The 20832-nt window shown below is 50.6% G+C and overlaps 8 protein-coding genes across 8 annotated transcripts; 5 read left to right on the top strand and 3 right to left on the bottom strand.

Moving 5' to 3' along the window:
• Window positions 1-544: 544 nt before the first annotated feature.
• On the top strand, window positions 545-2987 carry IAR55_004913 (uncharacterized protein; the record flags this gene model as incomplete). The annotated part of the gene is made up of 3 exons (XM_066948007.1): window positions 545-1779; window positions 1838-2233; window positions 2288-2987. 3 exons carry the CDS (start codon window positions 545-547, stop codon window positions 2985-2987), a joined length of 2331 nt encoding a protein of 776 aa, XP_066801466.1.
• A 514-nt stretch (window positions 2988-3501) lies between these two features.
• On the top strand, window positions 3502-5219 carry IAR55_004912 (uncharacterized protein; the record flags this gene model as incomplete). Its single annotated transcript, XM_066948006.1, has 3 exons — window positions 3502-4183; window positions 4397-4917; window positions 5028-5219. 3 exons carry the CDS (start codon window positions 3502-3504, stop codon window positions 5217-5219), a joined length of 1395 nt encoding a protein of 464 aa, XP_066801465.1.
• A 609-nt stretch (window positions 5220-5828) lies between these two features.
• Window positions 5829-8894, top strand: IAR55_004911 (uncharacterized protein; the record flags this gene model as incomplete). The annotated part of the gene is made up of 13 exons (XM_066948005.1): window positions 5829-5986; window positions 6148-6798; window positions 6941-7163; window positions 7249-7341; window positions 7404-7423; window positions 7488-7587; window positions 7655-7910; window positions 7979-8053; window positions 8114-8151; window positions 8228-8293; window positions 8403-8513; window positions 8587-8611; window positions 8683-8894. The coding sequence occupies 13 exons, from the start codon at window positions 5829-5831 to the stop codon at window positions 8892-8894; spliced, it is 2028 nt and encodes a 675-aa protein (XP_066801464.1).
• Window positions 8895-9146: 252 nt separating this feature from the next.
• IAR55_004910 (uracil phosphoribosyltransferase) lies at window positions 9147-10523 on the bottom strand (the record flags this gene model as incomplete). The annotated part of the gene is made up of 8 exons (XM_066948004.1): window positions 9147-9176; window positions 9249-9317; window positions 9434-9579; window positions 9704-9759; window positions 9825-9903; window positions 9966-10059; window positions 10197-10251; window positions 10408-10523. The coding sequence occupies 8 exons, from the start codon at window positions 10521-10523 to the stop codon at window positions 9147-9149; spliced, it is 645 nt and encodes a 214-aa protein (XP_066801463.1).
• A 772-nt stretch (window positions 10524-11295) lies between these two features.
• IAR55_004909 (uncharacterized protein) lies at window positions 11296-12774 on the top strand (the record flags this gene model as incomplete). Its single annotated transcript, XM_066948003.1, has 6 exons — window positions 11296-11579; window positions 11645-11693; window positions 11750-11806; window positions 11921-12438; window positions 12554-12682; window positions 12738-12774. The coding sequence occupies 6 exons, from the start codon at window positions 11296-11298 to the stop codon at window positions 12772-12774; spliced, it is 1074 nt and encodes a 357-aa protein (XP_066801462.1).
• Window positions 12775-13009: 235 nt separating this feature from the next.
• IAR55_004908 (40S ribosomal protein uS4) lies at window positions 13010-14070 on the bottom strand (the record flags this gene model as incomplete). The annotated part of the gene is made up of 5 exons (XM_066948002.1): window positions 13010-13133; window positions 13198-13505; window positions 13565-13630; window positions 13904-13982; window positions 14063-14070. The coding sequence occupies 5 exons, from the start codon at window positions 14068-14070 to the stop codon at window positions 13010-13012; spliced, it is 585 nt and encodes a 194-aa protein (XP_066801461.1).
• Window positions 14071-14847: 777 nt separating this feature from the next.
• Window positions 14848-15771, top strand: IAR55_004907 (60S ribosomal protein eL21; the record flags this gene model as incomplete). Its single annotated transcript, XM_066948001.1, has 4 exons — window positions 14848-14908; window positions 15166-15270; window positions 15367-15666; window positions 15755-15771. The coding sequence occupies 4 exons, from the start codon at window positions 14848-14850 to the stop codon at window positions 15769-15771; spliced, it is 483 nt and encodes a 160-aa protein (XP_066801460.1).
• Window positions 15772-15907: 136 nt separating this feature from the next.
• Window positions 15908-20732, bottom strand: IAR55_004906 (uncharacterized protein; the record flags this gene model as incomplete). Its single annotated transcript, XM_066948000.1, has 24 exons — window positions 15908-16079; window positions 16149-16266; window positions 16349-16481; window positions 16539-16639; window positions 16709-16786; window positions 16886-17084; window positions 17161-17289; window positions 17362-17436; window positions 17496-17572; window positions 17644-17749; window positions 17826-17922; window positions 17981-18084; window positions 18150-18254; window positions 18311-18415; window positions 18463-18594; window positions 18656-18858; window positions 18909-18996; window positions 19050-19220; window positions 19268-19282; window positions 19335-19576; window positions 19636-19730; window positions 19785-20063; window positions 20136-20248; window positions 20325-20732. The coding sequence occupies 24 exons, from the start codon at window positions 20730-20732 to the stop codon at window positions 15908-15910; spliced, it is 3345 nt and encodes a 1114-aa protein (XP_066801459.1).
• Between the last annotated feature and the right edge of the window lie 100 nt (window positions 20733-20832).

Genomic DNA, 20832 nt, shown 5'->3' with positions numbered 1-20832 from the left:
CACTTGTCAACGTCCGCTCGCATCCCACTCGACTTGCTCTGTAGACGTCGACAACACCCTTTCTCGCTCCTGTTCCAGTACGACGGCAGCAGCTCGTCGTCGAGGCTCGCATACCCTCCTACTCACCTTTCGACCGTCAGCAATCGTCTTTCGCTTCTTGACCACCGCTCTGGGACGACACGAGACTGCCTTTCCCCTAGCAGTAAAATAACGAGTCAAGACAACTCGACCGTCCTTGACGAAAGGAAGTGCGGCCTTTGATCCATCGGATCCTTTGTCAATTTGCCCCTCAGCTGCTTATTCAGCACACATGGAGAATTGAATGGTAAAAGCGTCTCAGATAAGGGATAAAAGGGGTGTCATTCATTCGTCATTTTGCGTTCTTCTGTCCATCAACTTGATCCGACAACACAGTCAACTATCGCAGGGCAAAGCTTTGTTCCATCATCATATCGACGCGCTCCGGGATTCATTTGACGTCTAAAACCGACTCAAAGCCTACTGGCTGACACCATCTTGCCGGTTGTCATTGAGGGCCCGTGGAATGAGCAGTCCTCAGGTTATGTCGTCGTCTGGTCCTCCTTTGAGACAAAGAGGATACAAAGGCAAGTCGTATGACCCCAATGGCATCGATCCTCGAAGCAGTGCGTACAAGCGACCATTTCATCCGGGACAACTGCAAGGTAAGGGCAGCCGCGGATCTCTTGACTCGGACGACTCGCGCAGAGGATGGGATGGACGCGGCGGCCGTGACCAGGACTATGCTAGAGATCCCATGCAAGCCGGGTCAAACAGCAGATATGATGGAGATCAAAGTTTCGGTAGAGCGGGAACTACTCATGATGAAGGATATAGATCATCCTTATCTGTATCTCAGAACTCTCCTCAACCGCCACCTTTGAGTCCAGCAAACATGGTACAGACCTACAGATTGGCCCATTTGCCCATGCAACCGTCCGATCCCGCCTCCGTACCGCCTACACCATCACTTACATCTGGTTCTACAGCTGCCACATCAGTTTTGACGGCCCCGACGGACCTATCTGGCATGGCCTTCACAAATAATGAGGGATCAGGTAATGGACAAGAGAAGTCTCTCGACTCCCTCGCCAAGCTTCGTCAATTCAAAGCTGAAGTAGAGGCGACTCGTCAAAGAAGAGGTACAACAGAAGTGGAGCCTTCAAAATTGGCTCAAATGGCCGAATCGTTCATATTATCTCAACAAATACGCCAACAAACACCGATTAGCGATGATGCAGTTGCCAGAGAACAGGAGCTCAAAGAGAGATTGAAAGCTCGTCAGAAATATGAAGAATCGTTGTCTACAGCCAACAGACGCGATCAGGAGTATGACGACCGAAGATCGGACTCGAAAGCTGGCGGTGTCAGTGATCTCAAACGTTCTCGCGATGATGACGGCAGTGATGGTCTTGAGCAAAGCAGAGGCTCTCAGTTTGACAAAAGACCAATGACTACCGCCTCCGGGTACGACAATTGGGACCCCCGCTTCCAGAAGCGAGATAATCACGGTCGCAGCCCTCGAGGAGGAACGAGCTCAGCTCCGTCACACTTTGAACCAAGCGGAAAAAATCTCATACCTGCGAGATACCAAGGAGATGCTGGCGTGCCGGAAAGTGGTTCCCGGGCCGGCCAGCGGGGCTTTTCCTCGCCCAAAAGGCGTGCCTCTCCAGGCAAGAACAAGCATGCCTCGAGGGACACCTGTTCTCAACCTTCGCGAAGTGGAGAAGACGCTCAGTATGAGGGTCAGAGGTTGGCTGAGTGCGCAATATTTTATCACAGCTATTCCCCAATCTTGCTAATATCGTTCTTGCAACAGGCGTATATCTGGAGGCAACAGACCTAGATCCCCATCACCAAATCGGTTCAGACGAACCTCTGGATATCGACCACGATCACCTTCTCCTGTCAAACCACCTGCTCCTGGTTACTACGTATCTCGTCTCCTGTCTCCTGTCCGTGGACCTCTCAGGGATTCGTACCGTCGCCCTTCGAGCCCTCACCAGTATCCTGATCCGAGGACTCCTGCAGCTCTCTCCTTCGCTTCTGCTTTCCATCAACGTCAAGACCAAATCTTACCTACGCATGCACCACCTACGGGGCCGAGGAGTGCAACGTCGGAAGCGTATCATCCGCGCTATCCGCCCGCATCGTATGATCGACCCCCTTTGGACCGAGAAAGGGACCAGATCACCGATGTATCGCGTGAGAAACAGTCAGTTCACAGTCTTACGAGTCGGGCCCTGTCTGACGACGTTGTCAACAATAGGTATTCAAGAGCATCACCGCTTGATCTTCGAGATCCTCGACCTGTACAAGACCGCTATGAGCGTCCTCCGCCTCCACCTGCCCCTCCCATAGCCTTACAAGGTCTAGACGCCAAGAATGTTGTGGAGACAATTGAAGCCCTCAAGGCTCAACTTACCCAGCTGGAGAAGATAGCTACTGCTGCCATTGCCGCACCACAAGCCCTTCCAGCACTGGCACTCGGTCCAGCGGATGCTTATTCATCAGGGTCAAGCTATGATCCAAGATATGGTCCTCGAGTCCCCCCACCACCAGGACCATACGATCGTCCTCAAAGTCCTCAGAGAAGACAAGGCCCACTATCACCTCCAGGTTCTCCTTCCGGCTATGGACGGGGACGAGGACGAGGACGTGGTGGTCGTGGTCAAGGTCGTGGTCGTGGTGGATACGGGGCAGAATTTAGAGAATACGTTGATGATCACAGGAGCACACCTCATGCTCACATTCACAGCCACGGTCACGGACATGGGCACAGCCACGACCATGACCACGACCACGACCACGGACCAAGACACAGTTTTGGCGAAGGTGGTCATGATATTGACGACCGTGGCGGCAGGGGCCGCGGACGAGGAAGGGGTGGAAGGGGAAGTCGGGGTGGTGAACGGGGCAAGCGAGGTGGACGAGGTGCGCATGGTGGCGGGAGAGGCCACTTTCACTAGGACCACCGAGGAAAGGACCAGCAATGGTAGAGAGGGATCAATATCAATGTCTCGAAGATGAAGAAGTCGATGGGTAACGAAAACATGAAGCGATATCGACGACGCTGTCAGATCAGTCGATCAGCAAGTCAGCGAAAGCGAATGCTGCGATTTCGCTCCACACCTCAAGCCATATATGCCCCACACTTGAGTATGCATGTGGCAGTCTGAGAGCCACGTATGAAATATATATACTTCTGTATCCATATGACAGTTATGCATGACTTGAACGTTGAGACTCCTAGAGGTGGAACCGGGAGTTTATTCGTAAACATTAGCCGGTGACTGGACTTACCAACGTCATACGCGTAGGGAGTTGTCTCTTGGTTTTCAATGTTTCAACTCGGGTCTTCAGTCGAACCACAGCGCGATAGGTATGCTGTCTTGAACTATCCTTTCGTCCCTGCACCTTGCACTTCGACCACACTGGCAAAATGCCGACAAGGAGATAATACGACGAAATAGAACCACAACGATGTCGACCCGCCCGACGATCCCATCGACACCCTCCCATTCCCTCTCGAAGAAATCGTTCGTGCTCCCCCTCGCAATTCTGATAGGAATAGTCATCTCCTCCGCTGCTCAGACCGAGTTCGCCCATTACTTGGTCGTCGATCTCAACTACTCGAAAACGTATTTCACGTTCTATTTCACTCATTCTACATTCGCGCTCATCTTCCCTATCCATTTGGTTCTATTACGGTTCACCTCGACAATACCTATCTCTGCTTATCTTCATTCAATCCAACGTCTAGTCTCAGAGCAGCTCGACCTCCTTCCTGTCGTCCGAGATGACTCCGGTATCTCAACATCGTACAGCGACGCAACGGCTACGGTTATGGCCTCTTGGCGCTCAATCTTGCCTATATGGAGTCGCAAAGTCATCTGGTTGACAGGGCTGGTCAGCATCCCCGCCTTGGCGTGGTTCGTGGCCATGTCCCTCTCGACCCCAATGGACATCACGGCCATCTACGCCACGAGCAGTTTCGCAGCGTACGGCTTTAGTCTGCTCTTCTTGAGATTACCGGTGAGCAAGGTGACGATTGGGAGTGTGTTGCTGGCGTTCTTGGGCGTGGTGGTGATCAGTCTGGATGGGGTGCAGGATAGCGGGAAAGAGATGGGCAGAAGAGCATTGGGTGATGGGATCATGTTGTTCGGTGAGTCGGAGGGGTTCGCTGGGATCGCTTCTTTCGTGAACATTGGTGTTGGAGAATGAAAGCGGTGGTTGAGGGACACCTCCGAGCGAACTGTGGGTCAACTCTGAGACCGAGACAGGCTAGCTCCACTGCATGGGCTACATGGCTGAGGGCTGCAGCTTTCAACGGACTCCGCTGTGAGGTGCCTATGCTAATCAACCTCACACACCACAGGCGCAATCATGCTCGGTCTCTATGAAGTAGTATACAAACTCGCGCTTCCTTCAGACCACGGCGGTGTCACGACTCCCTCTCCCTCTCATTCTTACTCTCCCCTACCTGCACACCATTCCCCGCCCACATCGCCGTCCGCCAGTGCGACCTTCCATCACCGCCCCATACCGCACTCTCATCCGTCTCCGCCTATCCCATTAGAACCTTCGTCTCACTCACAGCCTCCCGACGTTCTTTCGCCGCCCTCTTTGCAACGCAATACCTCATCCTCCTTCCTTATCCAGCCTAAACAGACACAGATCAATCTCTCGCATGGTTATCCTGTCACTCTACCTCCAGCGTTACACGCCAACTTTCTCACGAGCTGTATAGGTCTCGCGACGCTTTTACTCATGTGGCCACCAATCGTTGGATTGCACTGGATGGGGTATGAGACGTTCCAGTGGCCTGGAAATGGCAGTGATAGTCCTGGGATGGTTTGGGCAGCGTTGGAAGTGGTTGCGTGGGGAGGATCATTATATGTAAGCAACCGAGTCATAACGGAGCCTCTATCATCATGCTGATTGGATTCGCTCGTACCCTCTAAATATTGCGCGTATCACCTCAACCCATATATTCGTCTTTATCGCAGAACGCCGGTCTCATGGTACTCATCGGAATATGGGGTCCGACCACCTCGTCCGTCGCGAACCTCCTCACGATAGGTCTCGTCGCGATCGTAGACGCTCTTTGGACAGGTGACATGCCGGATTTACAAACTTTCTTCGGAGTAGGTATGATCTGCGTAGGTTTCGGAGTATTGCTGTGGGAGGGTGAGGGCTAGAACGGGTCAGGTCTGTTCTGCAATGCGTAAAGTGTCAGGAAATACGCTGCGTGGGAATGGATCCCGTATCGGTGTTATGGCGATACGTTTCCGAGCGTTATCAGTGCAGATCGATAAGGCTTCAAAGGGTATAGAAGGGATAGAATTTCGCACTCGTACTCTGTATCGATGACTCATAGATGATGAATGTATAAATGGACGGATGGTGGAACATGGACTGGAACAACGTATGCTTAAATTCTGCGGCAGTCCTCTGTTTTCGTGTCAAGGGGACAAACGATGTGTTGGTTACTTTCGCGACCATCACACTCTTCTACCCATCATCAAGCTATCGGCGAGGCTACTATCGCATCACGAGGACCTTCCAACAGCCAGTCTTGATCCACGATCTCGACGTCCAAGTACATGACGAGTAACACCGTGTCACTCGTGTAATCGTAATTGTAATCATAACTTTAAAATAACGACCCTCCACTTCCATTGTCCACTTTTCCAAAAACACAACAATTCAACTCCCCACAGGAAACGAAGATTCAGATCAACAGAGCACCAGTCCTCCTATACAGACGATCTAGGACTCGGATCCTCTGTACACCCGGGCTCGCCATCATGGCCTCTGCCAAGATAGTGGATACGCTGCCTTTGTTGACGCCGTTGCCTGACGAGGTGTATCCGAGGATCGTGGACCTGGATAGGGAGCCTGATAAGGGGTATTATATAGCTTTGGGTCTGGTGTTGTCCGTTTGGATGATAACGCCTCTGTCGTGGTGAGTGTATCATCACCCCCTCGCTGCATCTGTTCTTAGTCCAACGGCGTATATGTCTCCCGATCGAAGACTGCCTGTACGACTTTGTCAACAAAACGACTCCGCCTTGTTCCTGATCTGAACTATGCACTTACTGATGACTGCTACTTGTCCTTTCGCAGCGCCTATCTGGTATGGTACACCCTCCTTTCTCCCGGTCTCTCCGGTCGACTCGGCTTGACAGCCACCATCTTCGCCGCATACGCATTGACCGAAGTCCTCTTCTCCTTCTACCATCTCTATCTCGCTCGATACGTCCAGAAACCTACACCGCCGTCCTCGCTTTCGATCTCTACGCGGACGGACCTATTCCTTCGAGTCCTGCATTCCGGTCTGACGTACCCTGTCCCTTCAAAAGGAATCACGACCAACGGATTCGCGCATGGGCAAGCCTACGGAGAAGTCGGAGATGACCTTGGAGAAGGGGACGCGGAGATTCGCAGGGCCGAAGAGGATTATCAAAAGGGATTGATCAGCGTGGCTGATCTCTACCATATTCGAGACAAGGCTTATGAGGAGAGCGTCGGTATGAGAGAGAGGCGAAGAGTGGGGAGGATGACACAGGGTGCGAAAAGTGTTCTGGACGCTTTTGTCGAAGAGGAACAAGGGGAGAGGGAGAAGAGGTTGAGGGATGAGGTCGAAGGCAATGTGGTTCCGAACGATCAGAAAGATACGTGGGGATATGAGGGGATCATGAGTGATGATGGCGAGATCCAGAAATTACATCCTTGGGATAAGCGAGCTATAGAATTTAGAGAGAGATTACGAACATGGTGAGTGGGGATCTTTCATCTCCCTGATTTGGAGAGAGAACAAATCACTTGCTTCATTTGCTATTCGATCGTCGCACACGAGCGCATCGTATAGAACTGTGACAAGTCTATCTGCCTGGTCTTCGCTAACCGTCTTGACCAGGTTCGGCCACGCCCCTTGGTCCTCTTTACGCAAGGAGAACATCCTGATCTGGCTCGCTTGGTCATGTTATGGTCTTCCTCTCGAGGAAGTCCGCGAGAACGAGGAATACGTCAAATTCCTGGACTATGCGTTGGAATTACTCGAGGCGAGAACGGGTACCGACATTGAAGATGGTCATACCGAAGGTATTCAGGTGTTGAGGTTGACTTTGGATCCGGTCAATGTGAGTTTTGAACATTCTCGACCTATCCTCGGCCAGGCTTCGTACTCGATTGCGCAGGATCATGCTGATACCCCGCTTCTCTCAGGCGAGAGGAAGACCGTTGATCTTGTATGCGTTGTCGAACATCACAAATACTTGGCTGCGAGAGGTAGTCTATCCATACCAAGGGATGGGACTGGTGAGTGCTTGTCCTCTCAATTGGATCCGTCCGGGAGCTGGTGCTGACAAATGCATTTGAAGTACCGGGAAGGCGATGTCGAGTCAGCTTCTCCATCTCTTTTCTGATTGAGGTGGAAAAATAGCTGACATGCGATGTGTACCTAGGTACCTCATACGGATACCCAAAGACTGGACACCTGAGAAGGGCAAGACTATTCCTAATGCTCTGCCTGTAGTCTACATGCACGGTCTGGGTTTTGGTCTGGTGAGCTGAAAGGTCCGAACGAAGTCGATCTGCAGCTGAACAAAGTACGCTGGTCTTGACTCTTCAGCTGCAATCGCATTTCCTCATTAAACACTTGATCAAATCCCTTCCTACTCATCCGATCTTGATCCCTCTATCGCCCTATACCTCCCAGTCCCTCTTCGATCCTCGGCATCTTCGACCGTGGTCTCGACAGGAGCTGGTCGAGACTATGAAGACGATTTGCACTCAATGGGGATTCTGGGACGAGAATGCTCGAGGAAGCAAGATGGGCGGAGTGTCCATGCTGAGCCATTCGAACGGAAGTGTGGCGCATGGATGGAGTAAGTATCATGACGTGACCTGACAGTGCATGTGTGGACGGTCACTGATGAGGGTGTATGTGTGGCAGTACTCAAAGACTGTCCTCAGATGATCAAAAGAAGCACGTTCGTCGATCCTGTGGTATTCTGTCTGTGGGAAGGAGGCGAGTCTTCCTCGATAAGAATCTGCCTGGAAAACTATGATTGACATCTGACAACACCAGACGTCTGCCACTCGTTCTGTTATCGTAAACCTGCGACGGTATGTGCGGTTGCCCAATTGTCCGCAGAGCTAGACTCCCGAGGATGTACACTGATGTTGAGGGCGATGCGATCAGGCACTCGAGCTCCTGCTATACTACTTCATCGCTTGCGAAGTGGGCATCGCAAACTATATACAGCGGGTGAGTGTCACGCTTTTACCTTGTCGTGTCCACTACCTTTCGTCATCGCTGGTATTGATTTGTAGTCGTTGATGTGCCATGAGCTTACGTATCTTATGAATCCATGCAGAACTTCGATTGGACTGAAAACACTCTTTTCTTCGATGAAATCCCTAATGCGACAGACCCTACCAAGACAGCGTTCTTCTTGGGTGGTCACGATATCATCATCGATGCAGCGGTGAGTTGTACCGCTCATCCATCACTCCCGTCCTTGATTGCGTTACTGATCGGTCCTCTTGTCAACTTTTCAGCGTGTAAGAAAATACCTCGAAAGACGTGAGTGTTTCACTCTCCAACTTTCCGAAACAAAGACTGAGCTGAACCTTTTTTTTCCCTTTCTGAAACAGACGGCGTCACCGACGGTATACATTGGGACGCGATGGCAGGACACGGAGATGGACTCGCTGGACCTTCGAGGGACAGAGTGGTCATGTACGTAGGGACGGGCTCGACAAAGGGGTGGGAAGGATGGTTGAAGTCTGGTCGAAGGAGACACTCGTTGGGAGTGGATGATTTCGTCAATAGAGGTGGAAGAAGGAGAGGCGAGAAGGATGAGTGAGAATGGTTGGGATCTGCTCGGAGGTGAGGACTTGATCAGGGGTAAGAAAGAACACGGATGATAGACGGCAGAAGCGTATGTAGATGAGAAAGCGAAGGATCATGAGCCCCCACAGGCGATACCCATAGATATGGGGAGGGACGTATAGTAAGTCTTTAGATGTCGTATAGATCACCCTGCATGATTTCATGAACGACGATATATGTTTCTATGGACAGTAGTGACCCGATATTGATTGGTGTTGTTGACGATCTAGTGTATAGTGCTGAAGAGGCGATCTCCCTAACGGCCAAAGGCAGAGCGATGACACTGATCAGCCGCTGTGAGTGAGAAAGAGAGCAAAATAGCACGTACAGCATCACCAAGACCTGGGGAGATGTATCCCTTCTCGGTAAGTTGGTCATCGACAGCGCCGATAAAGATCTATAACAGTAAAAATACATATCAGCCCAAGTGCATCTCTTTCGGTTGGGTTGGGGAAGCAAGAACAATTGCAAGTCCGGGTAACTTTGTCAGAGATTCACGTTGACTCGACTCACCTCGACATCTGGGAATTCGGCTGAAACATGTTCGACACCTTGTTTGGAGCCCAAGACGGAGATGATCTTGATTTGAGAAGGTGACAGTCCCCATTCGGTCAGCATGTGAAGGGCCGCGATGGCTGTTCCACCAGTAGCGATGAGTGCTGTGACAAGTGTTTGTGTCAGTATGACCAAATTCGGAATACAAGGGTTTGCACAAGGTATTTTGGTGCGGCGGAGGGGCGTTATTCATGGATGAAGTGGAGAATGTTGATCGACGCAACTCACGATCGAGAAGGAAGACAAGATCGGCAGTGACCTGCGAAGGGAGTTTGGAGTAGTATCTGAGACGCAAGGCCAAATCAGTCCATACTCTTTCTCTAACCTGAGACGCAGAGACCAAACTCACTCAATAGCCTGGAGAGTCATCTTATCTCTGAAGAGGCCGAGATGGAGGACAGTGGCATCCGGAAACATCTCAAGGGCAGCTATGAATCAGGACAGATCAAGTTCAGCTACATCTCTGCAAGCTGGTGACGGATGGACTCACCGTCTGTCAGTCCGATACCCGCTCGGAGGATGGGGGAAAGACCGATACGGAGTGGGATGGTCGTTCCTGTGAAAGGAGCAATGGGCGATTGGAGCTATGGAGAGACATCGGACCGTTAGCGATGATCATCATTTGCAGAACGCCGGTCCCTAAGCGGAAAGAGGAGCAGAAATTGATGTAATGAGGAGGCAGGGACGTTGTGAATGTGAATATTGGCTCAAAGACACTTACACCGGGAACATCGGCCGTGGGAAGACCTCTCGAAGCTTCGTAGACGAGCATGGAGCTGGATCAAGGGCCAAGTATCAGCCTCTATCATCATCATCATCACTGTAGAGTCTACCAAGTCTGCATGATGTCTCATGAGGAATGCGTAGTAGCTGAGACCATCGCGTGAACTGGACCCGGAACCACGGGTCATACGGAACAGCACCAAACTCACCCGATAGCTCGAATACCCTCTCTAAAGTCCTTCGCTGGAAGATCATGCAATCTCAGCTGAGTGAGCTTGGAGAGGATCAGTGGGTGCGAGGACGTTTGGATCTTTGCTGATGACATGGTTGGTGAGTGATTGTGCTCTTGTGGGATGGATGAAGAACGATTGATTGGAACCCGGTCGATGACGGATGGTTGATAACGAGACAAGAACGTGTGAGCGGGATGGCTTTCCCCCTCGATGCAGAGTTTTCTGTCAGAGGTCAGAGGTAGTATTCTGGACTCGTTGATGAAAGGAAGCGATATGTCAGAGAGCAGAGAGAAGGAAGACAGGAATGGAAGATGTTGTTCAACGTTGTTCGTTTATGTCTCGTCGTAATCAAGCAAGAAGGTTGGTTACACAGCTGCTTCTTTACAGGAAGATGTTCGGATGAGTCGCGCCTTCTCATGCGACGGTGAGTTATCGGCTTCGGGCCAGTCACAACAAGTTCAGATTACCGAGCTTTTGTTTGCGCTTCTCTAAAAGGGTGTGAAGCGTGGCAATTGCACATGCATGGCCGCTGTGGTCAGGTCACAGCCGTACGTTCCAGCACTGCCTGTAAGCTGCATGCATGACTTGGACACGACAAAGACGAGGATGATTTGTTGCATCTGGAACTCAATCACACCGTACGGTTATCTTCCCACTTTTGATGCAGTAATAACGTGGTCCCCTCGCTGCGCGCCGCCGCCTCGCGGACATTTCGCATATTGCTGACCGGACCTCATTTGTACTGTCGTCTGATGCATTTCGCAGTTAGCGCAAAATCCACCCACAGCCCTGTCTGCTCACCGCTCCGCTGAAATTACGACTGTGAAACCGCGCCCCCCCTTCCAACCCCCCCCCTCCACCCCAATGCCATCTCATCACCGCGATAGATCAAGATCCGGTCCCCGCGAGAGGGAAAAGTCACGAGAGAAGGACAGATATCGTTCGTCCCGAGATCGAGACAGAGACGGTGACTCACACAGACCTCGACATCGATATGAAGACCGATCAAAATCCCCTGATAGAGATAGGGATAGGGAGCAGAGGAAGGAATCGAAGAGAAATAAGAGGGATCTGACACCTTCGGATAATGAAGAATCTTTAGATCTGGAGAAGATGGGCATCAAGGAGATCTCGGAAGAAGACTATTTGTATGTCCCACGAGCGAATTGCGAATGGACAGGCATGTGCTGATCCATCGTGTTGGAGGGGGTAGCTTGAAATCATACGAGTTCAAACTATGGTTGAAAGATGAGCGGAGCAAGGTAAGTCGCCTCCTCGTATTTGTCTACGTTCATCAGCTGACGGGAAGTTTGGGCAGTATCTCGATGAGATGTCGTCCGAGTCTGCGCACAAGTACTTTCGCAAGTTTGTGCGGGTGAGTCATGACGCTGTGGCCTCCTGTCCTCGAACCTTCGGTACTCGTCTCTTGGATTCTATGATCTCCCTATTGTGCGTTATGTGTGCTGACACAGATTGAGAATCCCTCCAGCGATGGAATGACGGTGCTCTCGAACCTGTTTACTACAAGCCTCCAACTACGTCTATACCTGCCGCTGCCAACACCGCTTACAAATGGGGTTTCGCAACTCGAGGCGATGCGGTGATATCTACCTCTCTTGCCTCCATACGAGCCGATGTCGATCGAATGACTCATTCATCCTCTAAACCTACTTCCGGATTTGGACCTCCTATCGGTCCTGTCGGCCCTTCCCTCCCCTCCTCTTCCATCTCGACTCGTCTGGGTCCGACATTACCCACCGCGTCAGATCGACAATATGCTCTTGAGACCGCCGCCGACCAGAGAAAGAACGAACGGAAACAAGCTGCGAAAGATATATACAACAAGGCGGACGAGCTGGTCCCTCGACAAGGTGGTAAAGAGGGTAAGATCGAGGAGAAACGAGCGACGAACAATGAGAACAGGAAATATAGAGATAAAGACGTCACGGAAGGATTGGAAGTCGAGGAATCGACCTTGCTAGGTGATTCAGGTGGATTTGCAGCAGCGTGAGTCTTTCGCTTTCTTTTTGTAAAGACTCGTATGTAGCTTTCTAGACTACAATCACGATTCAACCAGACTGAAAGGACCACGCTGACATTCCTTCCCTTTTCACATACCCAGGCTCAAGGCAAGAAATGAAGCTGCAGCGAGACGGACAGGCAAAAAGGACGTTATGATGGCAGACAGAAGAGCAGCCGATCAGGAAAGGTTGTCTGAAAGAAGAGCGAAAGAATCGGCAACGATGGACATGTGAGTGATGACTGAAGCTACAAGTCATAAGACTGATGCTGACTCTCGGATGCAGGTTCAAAGCGATGGCCAAGGAGCGATTTGGAGGTTGACAATCGTGTTGTTGAGCAGTGTGATGGTTCGCATAGGAGACGAGCGGTTTACATACAAAAGAACACTTCGTCCGATGTCGACCTGCGGTGAAGCAATAGTATAATGCCAAAGTGCCTCGAAACGCCAAACACATTCCGAGTTACAAAAATGCCCAATCACTCATGGCCCCACAGATGTAGTCGTAGAAGCAATGCATCCCAATCTAGCCCTTCAGTCTTATCGACCTATGATAGCCTACTCGTCGTCCTCCTCAGCCTCCTCGCCGCCCTCACCGCCAGCAGCGGCCTTGGCCCTCTTCCTCTTCACTCGACCGGGTCGGCCACCACCGTAGGGAGAAGTGAGCGAGTAGTCGACGTGCCTGTGGGGGTAGTGATGAATCAGTACAGAGTAGCTGGACTAAATGGGAGTGGAGCAAGACTCACTTCTGAGAGTCGAGTCGGACAACGAATGAAGGAACGTTGACGATCTGCTTGCCAACTCGGATGTGCCTTTGCCTGATGAGGACACGGGCGTGGTGCACAGACTTGGCGAGTCCGAGCTTGAAGACTTGGGTCTGCAATCGTCTCTCCAAGAAATCCTCGGTCTTGAGAGCCAAGACGTAATCGAGACGCATACGGGTGTCGTCGAGCACACCGATTCGCACGAGTCGTCGGATCAAGGCGTTACCCTCGAAGAGTCGCTTGGGGTCCTTGTCGTCGAGCTTGAGGAGCTCTCGGGCAGCACGTCGGATCTGGGTTGAGTGATGAGCACATGTTCTCCTCTCAATCTGGATGTAGAACACCAACTTACCTTGGAGAGGGTCAACTGAATTCGCCAGATCTCTCGCTTGTTTCGGAGTCCGTACTCTCCCGCGAGCTACAAAGGGATGCAAGTCGAATCAGCGTTTGCAATCCCAAACTTTCGACCCCAATTTCACAGCCAGGTCGAGAGAAGGTATCGGGCATGACTCTATCAACAGCGGCTGCGATATTTCTTCCACCACCACCACAACCACCACAACCCCCGGCAGCGCTGAGGCTTTCTCTTCCCATCCTCTCTGGACCTGCTGCTGTTTGATCCTCCTCATAGTCATGCCCTCAACACTCCTTTCCTCCTTTCCACATTTCTGAACCGAATCAAATCACCCACCTTGAGCTCGGCGTCGAGACGGGCGGCCTCGTAGGGTCGCTTGGGGACCTTGTAGGTCTTGGATTGCTTCCTCGGTGCGCTGTGGGGATGAGGGAGAGGGCATGATCAGTATTCTCGCTCTGCCAATCTTGCTCCATGTCTACTTGCGTCGTAACTCACCTGACCATCTGATTGAGCGTGACGGAGAAGAGGGTGGGCGGAAAGAGAGGATAGAGTACGAGGGGGGAGACTATATGTCAGCTACTGTACACCAAGGATGATGTATGTGGATGTATACGCACTTTACTTGCTGGATGAGTAGGAAGAAGAGGATAGCGAGTGGAAGCAAGAATTCGATGAAAATGAGCGGGAGGTGCAACTGCGACCGATTGACACTGAGACTGGTGGTAGCTACAGCAGTATGAGCCCTTTCCACCAAAAGCCTCTTGGTTTTGACAGACACACAGAGCACCGGCTACGGGGGAGGGACTTCCCACCCAAAACGGGGGATTTTGCCGCGGCGATATGGAGTGGCGGTCGAAAACAAACGAAAAGATCGGGGATAGCTTATGTCCGACAGCCATTTTTGATCCCGCCACCCGTATGACCCGACTTACGCTTCTCCTCACTCCTCACGCTCTTACCCCCATCCTAGCACCACTACTCTCACCGGCTGACACTCAATCCCTCACCGTCACTGTCCACTGACCTCTACAACGGTTTTTTCATTCGTTTGTACCTTCTTGCTTCCTCACCCGTCCACACCGATCCAAGCAAGAGGTGAGTCCTTGTTCACACTTCCTCGATCTCGACTTCGACTCCCATATTCTCTCGACCTCGATACTGTTATACATCCGACAATCAAACTTTTCCATCAGATCGCTCTCCATCACGACCTCTAACATCCGTCATAGACATCAACTAATTCCCGATTCCTTCCTTCTCTTCACAGATCATCATTCAAAATGCCTCACTCTTTCGGTATGCGGGCGCGAACGCGTCACATGTTCAAGACGAACTTCAAGGGTGCGTGGATGGGTCTTCTGTGGGATGAAGGAGAGAGGGGAATGACAGGACGAGGAAAGGATGGCACGCTGATGGTTTTTGGCTCAATGCGATTTTTCCCTTCCCTCTCCACGACTTGCGACTCATCGATCTCGACCTATCCTTACCCTGTTGTCCTGCACTTCACTCGACACTTGTTGGATTGATGGAATGATGGATGACCTGGGTGGATTTGATTTCAATTGAACGGGATTTTGGTCATCTTTGGGAATATACAGAGCACGGTTCCCCCAACGTCTCCACCTTCCTCGTCAACTACCGAGTCGGTGATATCGTCGACATCAAGGCCAACGCTTCTCAGCAGAAGGGTATGCCCCACAAGTGTGAGTCCGGGTTTCGTTTTGTCTGCTGCGACAAGTATCAACCAGTCTCGACGAAAGAAAAGAAAAAACTGATATCTTGCTTCGCTCTTCGCTCAGTCTACCACGGTAAAACCGGTATCGTCTACAACGTCACCCCCCGAGCTGTCGGTGTGATCTGTTACAAGGTCGTCAACGGTCGATACATGGAGAAGCGAGTCAACATCCGAGTCGAGCACATCAAACACTCCAAGTGTCGACAAGAGTTCTTGGACCGTGTCAAGTCCAACGCTCTCAAGAAGAAGGAGGCCAAGGAGAAGGGTGAACACGTCGTTCTCAAGCGTCTCCCGGCTCAACCTCGAGAGGCAAGGACCGTCAGCATCAACAACAACGTACCCCAGACTCTGACCGCCCAGCCTTGTGAGTTTGGTTTTCCCCTTCTCGTTTTCAGCACCTCATCCACCCTGGGAATATATCTTGAACTGACGTTATCACTCCACTCCCACAGACGAGACCACCATCTAAGCGTTGCGATACCGAAGGGTCAGGGAGGGTTTGTATGATGATGATGGATTGCATACCGATATTTTTGGAGTCACTGTCGGCTTGGGCGCTCCACATGCTGCTCAACATGGTGCACTAACAGCTTGCATTGTCTCACTTAATAATTTGCCCCTTTCACTGCGTCCCACCCTTTCTCAATGACACTGGCGAGACGATCAGCCGCCTCTGTGTGCAATCTCCCCCGTAATCCTTGCTCCAGCAAATCAATTACCCCTTTGAATAGCCGTGCTTTCTTCCGCAAGACTCTCGACATGGCAGTCTTTGCCAGACTATGATTGACATTGTCATTGAGCTCAATGCCCTCGTGAATCCAGGGTGAATGATAACAGCTGACTTACAACAAGAAGTCTGACTTGCGGACACCATAATGATCTCGTCCTGCATCATGCCTCGAAGCATGTTTGACCCTCGCGCGCCCTGCAATGTATGTGTACTCCGCTGAAGCGCACAAAGCATCTATGATATGTTGCTCAGCTTTCAGTCTCTGTCGCGTTCACCATAAACCCTATGGCAGCTAGGCAAGGCAAACTTTACGCACCATATACCATCTGATCATGACAAGAGCTGAGGTCGCCGGCTCTGAAATAATGAGGCACTTTCATCGTAGTCAACGCAAAGTTGAGAAAGATGTTGAAGTGCACCGTATGTATATCGTTGTGAGCGGTATCAAGCTGCTCATTCATCAGTCGACATCCACCAGAAATTTGCGTCAAGAAGATACAACTCACATAGGCCATATGATTTCTATTCTCCAGCTGTCGGCTAAACCAACCTACAAAACCACTGCCTCGATGCCGATTTGATCTCAACGCGAAAGACTGCTTCATCGCTGCGTTTGTAACAAGCCCGATTAGTTTTGCCCCTTGCCACCGCAAGTGAATGATCAACTGATACTTACGAGTAGAGATCACTCTCGGGTAATCTGGCATGATCTCCAATGTCCTCATATTGATCAAGAAACCGCAATATGGGAAGTCTATCGTGCAAGTATCGCGGTCAACTGTCAGCTTTCTCGCTCCATGATCCCGGCCATATCGCATATGCGGCCTCCAAGGAGATCAACGCCTGCACTCACAGGACTGCCCATCGTCGCTGATTCCACATACAGGCACCATCTGACTTCCCGTATCGAACTCGAAAGATAGTAAAGTCTTCCCTTTCGACACTTCTGCGCCATATTCGGGAAACCCACGAGACATGACCTCAACGAAACGACGTGCGGTAGAATGATCGTCTGTAATGTATAAGAAGTCATCGATATATCGTAGCAGACGCTACAAGTCCTTGGGGTCAGTACCCCTCTGTCCGGCGCTATACACCAGGCGATAGATCAAGTTCTTATGCACGCACCGATCCGTCTCGTCTTGTCCAGGCGAGAAACTCGTTCTCCATATAGGCATAGAAAATCGAGCACAGCAAACTGCTAATCTTGGACCCCTGCGGGATACCAGTCTTCTGACGGAAATACTTCTTCCCCACCTGAGCGCATGATCTTCATCAGTCTCACCAATCGTCTCATTCACGGCTTTGAGCTCGACAGAGATGACGTACCTGCCACACATTGTTCTTGATGTGAGTCCGCAAGAGGTCCATACAAGCTTCCCTGGTCACTTGGCGCCGTCGCACCTGTACGTGGACACGGTTATCAATCATTCGTATGATGGCTAGTCCTTGGTTCCACTTACTAGATCAACTATAACAGCATTACGCAGTGGCGCTGCAATCTCTTCAGCATGATCACCGAAAGACGCAGAAATATGGTCTGTCCCACCATCGTCAATGCATTCAGATCAGCTATGGCGATGATGATACTGACTTATCCATGGGACTTACTATCAACGATAGCCCTTGTCTTGTACAGCCTCCTCGCAGACCCTTGAGAAGCCTTACTTGCTGGGGGTAGGAGCAGACAATACATCATCAAGCAGTAGTCGTGATTCTGCGAATCGAATTAGCAAAAGCATACTCGGGCACGATACACCCGGTGACGATTAAGAAGGCATTGAGCAACTCACCTTGTCCAGTAGCCGGGACACGATCTCTAGCATTTTATCCTGCTTGATGGTATCGAAAGCAGCTTTTATATCCATCTTGACGAAAAAGAGTCTCGGCCTGGTGCAATTGTTCTATCAGTGTGGACTGATGCAAACATGGTCCAAGAGCGGCTCACAGCTTTCCGTGTTTTTGTATCAAATCCGTCTTGAGCTCTTGTATCGGATCGAAGATCTCATTGGTACCAAACAGAGAACCACCCAGCTTGTTCCTGTGACGATCCTACAAGTTGCTGATCTGTCAGGTGTAGCTTGTGGCTTATTCTCTATCATTACAAGGCTACACACCTTCTCGAAAGTGAGGACTTGATGGACACCACGCAAAATCTGATTCGCAGTCATCTCTTTCTGCTTGATCCCGACCGTCGAGATACCTAATATATTTGGTCGTTTCTGCGAACGTGTTCAGCGCCAGCATTATAGAAACCATGACTGAGGCAGCGACTGACAATCTTTCGACCCAAATTAACGATTGGGCGGAATCCTGCAGGCTTGGGTATCAATCGAACAGCAGAGACGCCTAAGGGACCCTGAAGCGCGAAGAATGATTGGTTCTACCGTTTGGTCAGATCATGATCAGTCACTGTCGGTTTCATCTTACCTTGTCCAGCTCCTTCAGTAGATTTTGCTGCAGCTGCTCGAAGTGGGGCTTGGTCGCCTGAGCCCATTCCTCTTGTGAATAATAAACCGTTTCATACCGCGTCGCAGCAGTCTCGGTGATGTAGAAGGTGTTCTAATACGACGTTCAGCCGTACATGATATCAGACTTGCAACGAAGCAAAAGGTAAGCTTACTTTAAGAAGAGGAACCAAGAAATCATCAAATAGCCATTTGACAAAATCTTCAACCAGCTGACGCCTCATTGTCATTTCGCTTTGTGTGGCTCTTTGATCTCCTCCATATCCTAACCAGTCAAAATCACTGATGGCGATACCATCCAGCAACGAGTGAAGGCTGACTGGCTCGTACTGCTTTACTTGGACAAATCGGCGAGCGTCTGATGCAACATTAGAAATCGACCAGTAAGGAGTAGTGACAATCACGTACGAGCCTTAAGGACAGTCACATTCCTCTGACTACCCATGATCACTGGAGATAAAACTTGAGCGAAGATGGTTTTGACGTATCGCGACACCTGTCATAGATGGTCAACAGCATGCTTCGGCCTGGGATGAAATACTTGTGTACTTTTCGATGCGAGACTGGTTCTAAACCTGGCGGTGATGGTAGAGTCGCTTTTTCATTTTGTGCCACAATCACCCCACTGGCGGTGCAAGCGCTGTCGGGCAACGCTTGGGTGGTAGGCTGCGAAAAGCCCTCTCCTTCAATTGTCATCGGGAGCCTTGCCGGCAAAGGGTACTAGCGAATGGTGTCAACCCAAGGGTGTTTCGAGACTTTCATCATACCTTGATATCCTCGTCCTGTTTCTTTTGTCAGCGGTGTTCCAAGTATATGCAGCGACGAACAACTCACAAGCACCTCTATTGATCGTCTCAACACGCCTTGATAATCAATTCTACTGTGTCTAACCAATATTTCTCTTGCCATACCCAACATTCCTTCAATCCTTCTTGGACTTCCCTTGATGGTGAATCTCTCGTTATCTCTGCTTGTAGGTTTTACGAATAGGCTCGGGAAGATCGATTGTAATAAGGTCAGACAAGTCCGGTCTGTTGGTAAACTGTACGACGATGGTTTGAGCTTGTACAGTATGTCTGTGGCGCAGACACATCAGTCAAGGACGCGGCGCAGTCAAGACGAGAACATGACTCACGATGTGGTGGTAGACCAGAAGATATACAGCCATTCGACAATCGATATGGTTGACCATAGAACATCTTCTGACGGGCGATGTTGATCCCAGCGGGGCTATCAGCGGTATCAGCAGATCATACCGATCTTCCCAGCATTAAATCGACACACCCCACTCTCGGAGACTTCGCCTTCACTGTGTTATCATTCTCTCCCTCCTCATCATCCGCCTTCCTCCGCTTACGCTTACATCTCCCACATGGACCTTTACCCTTGTCCTTCCGTTTCCTGCCCTCAGTCGATCCCGACAAGGGGACCTTAGTAGCCATCTTGTCATGGTCATACAGGTCGTATATCGGTCTACCGCTGAGTTGCATATAACAGTTATTCCCGACCGGCAAGAACAACGAGGCGTTGAGAAGAATCTGTCGGAATCCTTCATCTCCGATCCTACGTCTGGTCAGTCCCTAACATGCTATGTATGGACTGAGGCTCTCATTCCACGAGGAGGCTGTGACTCACCTCGTCCTTAAGATCCGCCATGGCAACGAACGAAGCACTGAAGAAGGACTGTGGACATGCCGATTCTCCACCTGGGGTCTATTCGGATTGATCGGTAGATCTACCGCCGGATACTATATCTCGTTCTACATCAGCCAAGAACAGAATCCACGTCGCCCCGTCCCGTGAAGAAATGGCACAACATCTCACCCTACTTCCTGATACCAGGACATTCTTTCCCCCATCACCTTCTTTGATACTTTGTCTCCCTAATTCTCTCAAGATCCTATCAATAGCTTCTTGCTGAGATCGAGATCCTTCCCCATGCTTTTCCCCTCCTGCTCCAGGTCGAATACGCGCCTTCGACGCATCATCTTCATTCCGAAAAGCGCATAATGTGCTATCAATCAAATGACGATACAATTCGATGTCATCCTGTTGGAGTGGGGATTGACCACCTGTCTCGCAGAGGATGTAAGAATGAAGAGTCTGGATAGAGCCGTAATATGCGGACAGGGTTTTGTGCCGTATCTTCCTTTGTGTCTTCTGCGCTTCTGTTGCATGTAGAATAGGTTGTAAGTCTGATGCACTAGCCGAAGAGCATGTCGCAGACATCATGTCATGATGTTGATTGGAAGTTATATTGCTCAAAACTCGAGATATCACGACAGCGATAACAGCAGAACAACTCAGTCGCGAACAACCTCCACTCCGTGTG

The sequence above is a fragment of the Kwoniella newhampshirensis genome, chromosome 9 (assembly GCF_039105145.1).
Source record: "Kwoniella newhampshirensis strain CBS 13917 chromosome 9, whole genome shotgun sequence".
Lineage (NCBI taxonomy): Eukaryota > Fungi > Basidiomycota > Tremellomycetes > Tremellales > Cryptococcaceae > Kwoniella > Kwoniella newhampshirensis.
This window is presented reverse-complemented; position numbering and strand designations above follow the sequence as displayed.